The sequence below is a fragment of the Oncorhynchus kisutch genome, linkage group LG21 (genome assembly GCF_002021735.2).
Source record: "Oncorhynchus kisutch isolate 150728-3 linkage group LG21, Okis_V2, whole genome shotgun sequence".
In the NCBI taxonomy this organism is placed as follows: Eukaryota; Metazoa; Chordata; class Actinopteri; order Salmoniformes; family Salmonidae; genus Oncorhynchus; species Oncorhynchus kisutch.
In genome coordinates, this window is record NC_034194.2 from 16056385 (window position 1) to 16066599 (window position 10215).

The 10215-nt window shown below is 43.2% G+C and overlaps 1 protein-coding gene across 3 annotated transcripts in view; it reads right to left on the minus strand.

The window, feature by feature from the left end:
- The window catches only part of arhgap18 (Rho GTPase activating protein 18), a 22773-nt gene extending 13417 nt beyond the window's left edge, over positions 1-9356 (minus strand). The window contains exons 1-3 of one of the 3 annotated variants that reach the window (XM_020455534.2): positions 7142-7364; positions 6373-6495; positions 1105-1301 (exon numbers count right to left, since the gene is read on the minus strand). In XM_020455534.2, the coding sequence (XP_020311123.1) occupies positions 1105-1301; positions 6373-6495; positions 7142-7260 (439 nt within the window). In that variant the 5' untranslated portion in view covers positions 7261-7364. Of the gene's footprint in view, positions 1-1104; positions 1302-6372; positions 6496-7141; positions 7365-9203 lie in introns of those variants that run through there. The other 2 variants (XM_031800348.1, XM_020455536.2) reach the window with 2 other exon arrangements.
- Positions 9357-10215: the final 859 nt, after the last annotated feature.

Consider the following 10215-nt stretch of genomic DNA (forward strand, 5'->3'; position numbering starts at 1 on the left):
ATTCTCTACTATTATTCTGACATTTCACATTCTTAAAATGAAGTGGTGATCCTAACTGACCTAAGACAGGGAATTTTTACTTATTAATTGTGTATGTAGGTGTATGTAAACTTCCGACTTCAACTGTAGATAGAGTATCTCATGATAAGCTGTAGACCACACTACCTCGGGCGAGCAAAACCTTGAGACTTCCTTAGATATTGTGCACCAGCTATAGGCCCCCGCCCCGTGTCTTACCAGAGGCTGCTGTTCTGTCTTGCCGATGGAGTGTATAACCCACAAGCGATATGCTCTTAATGTCGTCGTTCAGCCACGACTCGGTGAAACATAAGATATTACAGTTTAATGTCCCATTGGTAGGATATACGTGCTTTCAGTTCATCCCATTTATTTTTCAGCGATTGAACATTAGCTAGCAAGACGGAAGGCAAGGGCAGATTGACCACCTGATCCTCACCAGGCATCCTGACCACCTGATCCTCACCAGGCATCCTGATCTCTTTACCGCGAAACCTGTTTCCTTTTCCAGCGAATCACAGGGATCTGGGCCTGGTCAGGTGTCTGTAGTATATCCCTTGCATCTGACTCATTGAAGAACTTCTCGTCCAATTTGAGGTGAGTAATCCCAGTTCTGATGTCCAGAAGCTCTTTTCGGTTATAAGAGACGGTAGCAGCAATATTATGAACAAAATAAGTTACGAACAACTTCAAAAAACAAAATAGCATGGTTGGTTAAGAGCCGATAAGACTGCAGCCCTCCCCTCCGGTGCCATCTTGCAGTAAATGCTCACTAACAGTGATGTAAACTAATTTCTACACAAAATTTGAGAGAAATGTTTTGTGTATGGAACATTTCTGGAATCAGCCCATGAAACATGGGACCAACACTTCATGTTGCGTTTATAGTAAAAAAATAATCCTGTCAGACAATGATCTAGGTAAATCACTAGTCATATAATGTACATAGTGAATGCTGTACTACACCTTAAATCTCAGTCTAAAATGTTACCCTGAAGCAGTTGTTCAACAACTTAAGGTGAATTAAAGGGCACAAGGGTCCTCTACTTTCAGTGGACACTCCTGCTATAGAGTAGAGCTCCATACCATCAGGCACCTTCAGCTGCACCTCCTCCTGTGGCTCTGCGTCCCCCTCTCCACTCAGGGTGATGTTCTCCACCTCGGTCCAGTAGTCGTCCATGGCCAGCTCGTCCAACGAGTCCTGGGAGTTACAGCGGTGGTACGGGGGCTTTCCTGGTGCATTTCTGGCCCGGTTCTGGACACTGTAGTGGCCTGTCCTGCGGCTGGTGGACAAAGGAGAGAGTATTATGAGTACTATTTCAATCATTTTATCAGGGTTAAAGTGAGTTATAAATACAACAAGTCAGACCATACTAATAATGAGTAAACAAACTGGGTGGCTGTCTGGTACTCATTTTAGGATTGGAACTCTACGAACGCGGTGTTTTCACAAGAATGTGGTTGTATGTTCCACATAGGACTTGGATTAGCATGAACGTGAAGGGTTAACTCATGTCAGTCAGTGCGGCAGTTCTGCTTTCCTCTGGCCGCGTCACACTTACAGCACGTAGTTCTGTGCAAACCCCTGCTGTCAGCTGCTGTTCGCTGGCCACAGCCTAGACCCTTTTACAGGAATGCTAAGTTACTAGTTTAAGGATAACGCATGTGTGGGCTTGCGGGCTTGGCGAAGGCTTGCTCCAGATAGGCTTCTCCGTGTGAGTGAACCCTGGGAAAAGCACAAAGAGGACTCCTGATGGGCATCAGAAAGCTGCTACACTCCCCCCCAAAATAGTTATGGTGGTTGCACTTAAAGGGCCAGTGCAGTCAACAAATGTGATTTGCTTGTGTTTTATATACATTTCAATGCTATGAGGTTGGAATAGTACTGTGAAAATTATGATAATGCCCTTTAGTGTAAAAGCTGTTTTAAAAGACTGCCTGACATTTCAGCCTGTTTTGGTGTGAAGGAGTTTGGGCCTTCCACGGTGACATCACCACATGGTAAATTAGTTAATAGACCAATAAGAAAGTTACAAACCTCTCTGCCAATAATAGGTAATGTTGAGTTTTCCCCTTCCCACTCACAGACAGTACTAGCAAAATTCTTGCTTGAGAAATTGCTCTTCGCTAAGAAGCTATTGTTGCTTCTTTTTGACCAATTTAGTTGAGAACAATCACAGTAAGATACTTAATGGTTACCCAGAAATGATTTGATATTGAGATAAAAACTGCTGCATTTGACCTTTAAAGGGACACCTAGAGTGACAAAAATAAATCATGAAACCTCAGCGGTTCCACACTCCCAAATTACTGTTTCTGCTTACGCACTTGATACTAAACACAGTCAATCTGGGTCAAGCCAGGCCAGGCTAACGTACACCTTAGCTTAGGGGTAAAAGGTTTATTTTACACAACCAATGTGACAGAAATAATAACCTCAAACTAAAGAGTACAAATGAGCTTAAATACCAGCTCTATGGGCTACAGAGTGTTCTTCATGGCTTCCTGGTCCATTTCTCGCAGTGAAGAGTTCAAATCAAATTGTATTTGTCACATACGCCGAATACAACAGGTGTAGACCTTGCAGTGAAATGCTTACTTACAAGCCCTTAATCAACAGTGCAATTAAGAAAAATAAGTGTTAAAGTATTTACTAAAATGAACTGAAATAGAAAAATAAATAATTAAAAAGGAACATTAAAATAACAGTAGCGAGGCTATATACAGGGGGTACCGGTACAGAGTCAATGTGGAGGCTATATACAGGGGGTACCGGTACAGAGTCAATGTGGAGGCTATATACAGGGGGTACCGGTACAGAGTCAATGTGGAGGCTATATACAGGGGGTACCGGTACAGAGTCAATGTGGAGGCTATATACAGGGGGTACCGGTACAGAGTCAATGTGGAGGCTATATACAGGGGGTACCGGTACAGAGTCAATGTGGAGGCTATATACAGGGGGTACCGGTACAGAGTCAATGTGGAGGCTATATACAGGGGGTACCGGTACAGAGTCAATGTGGAGGCTATATACAGGGGGTACCGGTACAGAGTCAATGTGCAGGGGCACATAATGCAAATAGTCCGGGTAGCCATTTGATTGGCTGTTAAGGAGTCTTACGGCTTGGGGGTAGAATCTGTTTAGAAGCCTCTTGGACCTAGACTTGGCTCTCCGGTACCGCTTGCCATGCAGTAGCAGAGAGAACAGTCTATGACTAGGGTGGCTGGAGTCTTTGGCCATTTTTAGGGTCTTCCTCTGACACCGCCTGGTATAAAGGTCCTGGATGGCAGGAAGCGTGGCCCCAGTGATGTACTGGCCGTACACACTACCCTCCATGGTCATAGACAGGACAGAATATAAATGAGCAGCAGGCCTGTTAGGCCTCACCTGAGGTCTGTGGAGGTTGTAAAATGAGTCAGCCCTCAGCTCCTTCCCAGCCACAGGAAATACACAGGGTATCAGTAACGCCTGACATTTCTGGCCCTGGATAAACACCACGCCATTGCAAATTCAGAGAAGTTGTTGAGGAAATGCTTTCACAAATCAAATCGCTGTCTGTTTTCTAGATAATATTGGCACAATGTTTGAACAATTCTGTAAGAATCCGAGGGTTTGAAAACATTCTATTTATTCAAACCTTTATGGGGAACAAGCTAAAACACAGCACAAACATTTGGTTTAGAGGGGAATAGACTGCCAATAAAGGAGAAAAGCAGAATGTGCACCAATGTTAGTTTGTATTCCATCCCAAGAGAGAAATGCAAACACAATCTTCCCCATTAGGAGCACATGCAAGGTTTGAACTCAAGAGAACAAGGAAAGTCAAGTATCCCAGCAATGTACACACCACCAACATTACCCCACAGCCAGACCCAGTCGCATGGAAAGGTCAGCTATCTTGCTGGCTCCAAGAGTGACAAACTGCCAGTGCTCAAGGACAAAAAGGTAAACAACAGTCTTTCTCTGCTGTTTAGTGCCTGGTAATTTTGCATACAGACACAAAGGAGAGGGGTCATAGTATACTTAAGCAATAAGGCATGAGGTGGTGTAGTATATGGCCAATATACCACAACTAAGGGCTGCTCATATGCACGGCGCAACGCAGAGTGCCTGGATATAGCCCTTAGCTGTGGTATATTGGCTATATGCCACAAACCCCCAAGGTGTCTTATTGCTATTATAAGCTGGATACCAACATAATTAGAACAGTAAAAATACATGTTGTCATACCCATGGTATACAGTGTTATATACCTCAGGTTTCAGCCAATCAGCATTCAGGCCTCGAACCACCCAGTTTATAATGTAGATGCATTCAGACAGAAGAACTGACAGTGCAGTTCAGGGGGCAGTGGCATACTATACCTTCTCGAAGGCTTACTAAACCTTAACCTGAGTGTGGTACTGTGGGGCAAAGTGTGGTGACAACAGGTGTCAAAAATACATAGTGGCAGAACATGCATGGTTTAGCACCGCAACGGAAACACGGGATTACACTACTGTTAATCACATGCACTAGCAATCAAGTTTGACTTAACTCATAAGGCACATTCCAAACATCCACTACATGTAATACAGCGACACATGGGCCCAAGCCAGTTGATTGCTGTGACAACCCCAACAGAGTCATGGAACATTACTGCTGGGGGTTCAGTCTGACTGTCTGACCCTCCATTCTCCTGTAATAATACTTACTGCCTGAGTACACTCTCAAATTACATGTCATTGACTGGAGAATAGGCTGGGTTTAACACGTGTACAAGATGTGGGGGCAGATACGGTGGTCCTTGATGAATGTATCCACAATGGTGACAGCTCCAAAGAACTGAGGCCAAAGTTCTGTAGTCATATGGGCCAGCTGGATTGGACAGACTACATGGGAAAGCCCCCAGTGATGGGTTCTGGGATTTGAGATAGAGGAACATACACTGTATAGAAGAAAAAAAAGGTCAAGAACACTTTTCAAACCGTACCCTGTTCAAAGAAGAGTTATTGTGTTTGTCAGAGACTGCACAGTTCGTCAGTCTATTTATTCACAATTGTGTGTGTGTGTGTGTGTGTGTGGGGGGGGGGGGGGGGGGGGGGTACTCCTGAAACTTCAATGTGTTAATTATACTTATTTAGGAAATGTCTAGGTCTGAATGTTCATTACAAACCACGTTCAAAAGACGCCGTTGGCAGTTTAGTGATGAAGGATTCAAAGTCAGAATAATCTCTACCCGAAGTGGAAATACATTTTCAACACCAGGAAACAACAGGGAATGTGAAGAGTGCTGCTGTGTCAATGGAAAAACAATAAAAACACAAACAGCAGCAATAACACCATGATGATAACCCGTGTTGATTTTGTTGCACCGACTCCATGTGGTAACATCATAATGTTTACATTGCTGGAGGCATTTTAAAGGTAGGTCGTCCCCGAGTCAATATTATACCTCACTCACAAAAAGCTCAGCGGCTCACCTGATTCGATGGAAATCATAACACAGGCTGTTCACATGGCCTTGACTTGTACCCGTTAACCCCGCTGTTCCGTGGCTCAGTTGGTAGAGCGCGGCACTGGAACCCGCCAGGGTGGTGGGTTTGATTCCCACGGGGGACCAGTATGAACGTGTATAAAGCCACTCTGGATAAGAGCATCTGCTAAGTTACTGAAATGCTTTGAACATTAGAAACTCCAGTCAGAGTAAACAGCTAACACACCACCAGCAGAGCTTATTGATTGGGTACAACCTGACCCACCACATTATGTAAAGAATACAAAAATGGCTTGATCAATTATTAATTAATGCCTCTTCTATATAACATGTATGTAAAAAGTGAAAGAATATGTTTCCGGGCAAAACATGAATACCTACATCCTAACTTAATAAGACATGCAGGCACAAACACCCAACACACCTACCTGCATACCACATTCTTTGTACAAACTGTGTCGTTATCAACTCATTAAAAGTGCTGTACTCTGTTCTTTCTATTTGCCTCCGTGGAATGAATAGTTATGTAATAAGTCAATTCAAGTGGAAAAACAAAAGCGCTGTGGCGAGTAGTTCATCATGTACCGCCGCTGACTTGTTTGTACAGTAAGACCAAAATGACTCTGTAAGCTGGTGGCAAAATCTCTCATAACTTAAAAACGTGTAACTGGAGGCTATTATTCCAACAAACTGGGCAACATTCATTGACCACAACATGCACCCAGTTGGACTTTTGTTTTTATCTTTCTGTTCCCATGCAGAAGCAAGACCAACTCAACTGGCACATGAGACCAACAAAGGGATGTAGGTGCCACATTTACCACACCATGCCAAATAGGGATGGTGCTACTACGGCACAGTAGTACAGACAGACCCCTGTACGTAGTATCCAAAACAGCCTTGGCCCGGACAGCCCTCTGTCGGGCCACTGGGGACCCTCGGACCCAGCTGGTGAATGGAGGCACCTGCATACAAGCCAGGGCTCCTCCACTGTAGCCTAGAACAGACACGGGCTTTTACAGATGGCCACTTGAACTGGAAAACCAGCATCGAGTTTCAACTGGCCAGTGCAGTCTTCGTGTGTGTCCTCACCCTGTATGCGTGGGGTTTGTTATTGGATAGTGTTTACGGTTCTTTAAAACATGTGCAGAACAAACAAAGCTTGTGTAAATAGAATATATATGTTGTGTTAGGCTAGAGAACTTGAGCGTTAACCCTAACAAAACGAGGTGTTTTTGGACAGTCTAATTTCGGCACGGTGACGTAGCGTAGCCTACATATGAAAAAGCACTTATATTCTACTTCTGTGATTTACATACGATATTTAAAAATAAAAGTTTAATCCAGAAAACCTATTGTCTTATCATACGCAAGCCTGTATTTCCTCTGCTTGTTTAGTCTAGAATTTATTTCATTTCACACAATGTGTCAACATTGTATCAACATTGCAACAATGTATCAACACATGGAAAAGTCAGGGGCGACTTGGGGACTAACGTTACACGGAGTGTTCTTTCTGTTAGAGGTTACATGCGGGGCAACTGGAAGACCTTTGCACCTTTTCTTAACTATTCAAGCGGCAATGTTACAATGTTACTTACAGTAGGGTGTGGGCTGTGGTCAATAACAGACTATACGCTCACCTCAGCGATGAAGACTCGATCTCTTCGGCACTATTGACACCCGAGGCAGGCGATACAACTTCAATATTGCTAATATAACCGGTCAAGATGACTCCCTTGGGGTCCTGCTGGCGACTCATGTTGCTCGACTCATGCCTTATTATTGTAAGTTCGCAGTTAACTTTGAATGTACAGCCTCCAGGAATAGGAGAGCTGTTCTGTGTGTGAGGGAGTTGTCTTTTTCAATGAGCTCACCGCCTCCTCTAATAACATGGGGAGAGTTCGTTTTGCATGACCCGGTGCTCCGGGTGTACATTTTCTTAAGCACCAATGTAATGGTCTAAAATATATCGACTCTGAACACCCGGTGCACCGAGCCATGCAAAACGAACTCAAACATGGATAATCAACAGCTGCCTGAACGCACCGCCCAGAATGCTGTTGGGCGTTGTAATTTGGGCGGGCCAGACCTGTAAGACTGTATGAAAGATCACTTTTTTCTTGTCTTAGCCATCTATCTTATCAACTTACTTTATATGGTCCCCCAACCATTGGCCCCAGCACAACTGATATCCTATCTGGGTCATACATTTGTCGAGTAACGTAAAATGTATGCACGCATGACTGTAAACCGCTTGGGTAGCGTCTGCTAAATGGCATATGTTAGGCATAAACCTGAAAACAGCACAATGTTTTGCTACCGTAATATTCCAAGTTACAGTATGTTATAGCTCATATTTGGCCTATATTGTTATGAATCATGATGTAGTATGCATTATAATGCACAATAATGGCTTATTCCCTGTCATTTCACCTGTACTTTGTGAATTAAAATACATTAGTCTAATCACTATTGATCTGAGGTCCTCTGTGACTATCTAATGATATGGACTCATGGCATTTAAGCCTGAATTACGTTGATCTTATACCTGTGTAGTAACACGGTAATAGTGGCAGTACAACAATTTTAATTCGTGTATTTTGTGAGATTTATGTTAATGTCCATATTCCAAATGACTATTTGTTGAAGAACTAGATATTTACATGTGGGCCGCTGGTGCGTGCCAGAAGACAAAGACATTATGTTACACTTAAAAACGGTTAGATTCTGTTCCAATCAATTAGTGAATATTCATTAGTCTGGCAGGCTGAATCGGAAGACCTCTCTCCTGGTTATAATGGTGTGGAAAGTTATCAGACCAGCTCCAACACGCCTCATAGGCTTGACATCTGAGCAGCACTGGCCATTACAACAAAGGCCTCCCACACAACAGCAAATTAGTAGGCTACCTCTATACTGCCATCTGGTGGTCAGTTACAACAATGTTCTCTGTCTGTCAGGTGCAGCAGAGGAAATCCCTTTGTGTAAGAATCACTGGCAATGATGCTCAAAAGGGACTGGATCCATTGCTGTGAGAACACTTAACAAAACCTTGTGAGAATTCACTAAACAGGAACATTTATGTTCTTGGCATGTTACACTTGAACCCTTATATAAATTTGATATTAGATGAATAACACCCCACCTCAGTCCTTCTGGACAGGTGTGGACTATGACATGAGAAAAGCTCTTACCAAGGTGAAATGTACACCAGCAGGTACAAGAATGGAGTGAAACTGAATCTGCACATGACAGTGGTGTTTTTGCTTGGCTTCCTGCACAAGCTTAGGAACGTCAACACAATATTTTTCATGTTCTTTGGTGACGAGGTTTCAGAAGTTTATTCTGTCGGAACAGTTAGCCTTCATATGATTTATTGCCCATGGATTACTATTTTGTTATTCCTGATTATTAACATTTCATATTTCTGAGAGTGTTTCCCTCTGAAAGCTCTGTCAACTTTATATCTCTCGTGGCTGAAGGACTATCAAGAATGACCTCAGTAGCTACAATCTATAAAGTCCCAGCATTTACTAAGCTGCCCTGTCTCAACGCACAGAACCAAATCAGAAAAAAAAGAGGATAGCATGTGTTTGCAGAGATCTTGCAACACAGTCGACACATAAGTCACTCACGTCTATAACCCATAATAGATAGTGTGACACACATTCAGTAAAGCAAGCCCTAAAATCGGTTCCATACCTTAGATGAAGATAATAGACGAATTTGGAAACCATGGTAACCATTTTTTGTTGAGGTCCAACGCTCTATTGGCAGAGAGGAGGAGAACCCCCTTATCCCATGTGAGGGGAGGACCTCTTCGACTCCATGGCTCACCTTGCCATGTGCTGCAGAGTGGTGTTAACGCACACACACAGCCAAACATACGCACACACACAGCGCACACACACTCACAGATAGCATACACACTGTAGGCAATCAGCCCCCGAAGACCTGCCCTTGGGTCCCCTCCCATACACCCTCCAGCACCTTTGCGTAATCTCATTAAATGATTAATGCCCTTCTTTCCTGTGCTCTCATTCCAACTACAAATCCATTACAAAGAACATGCTGCTATTCATGTCTTCAAAGTGAATGGAAGGGGACAGTTGAAAATCAAACTGTGGGTCTGACAGTTGTGTTTGTTGTGTGATGCAAATCAACCATATTAGGGGCAGATACTGTACTTCCTGATGTAGCTTTTCAATCCTTTTAGTTTACTCTCAGTCTTTCTTCCCTGTCTGGGGTGTGTCTGTGTAAATGTGGGGTCACTGGGATTACAACTGTGACGTGGGTCAGTATTGCAGAATGGAGTGATCAGCAGACTGAAGGATGTTGGTTTCTGTACTGAAATGACACCAATCAAGGTAACGAGGAGGAGCGACTGACTGACTGCTCACCACTGCCTCGGTCATTCTAAGCATGCTTAATCCAAAGCGCTTTGACAGACAACAGATGCTCAGGCTTAATCACGTTCACCACTATGCTATCCCAAAGATTTCTTAGTGTTAATGAAGTGATGTGTTATAAGACAGTAATACAACATTCTGATAACACTTTGTTACAGTGAAAACACCGTAATAACACTTTGTTACATTAATAACACTTTGTAATAACCCTTTGTTACAGTAATAACGCAGCAATAACATTTTGTTACATTAATAACGCAGTAGTAACACTTTGTAATAACCCTGTTACAGTAATAGCGCAGTAA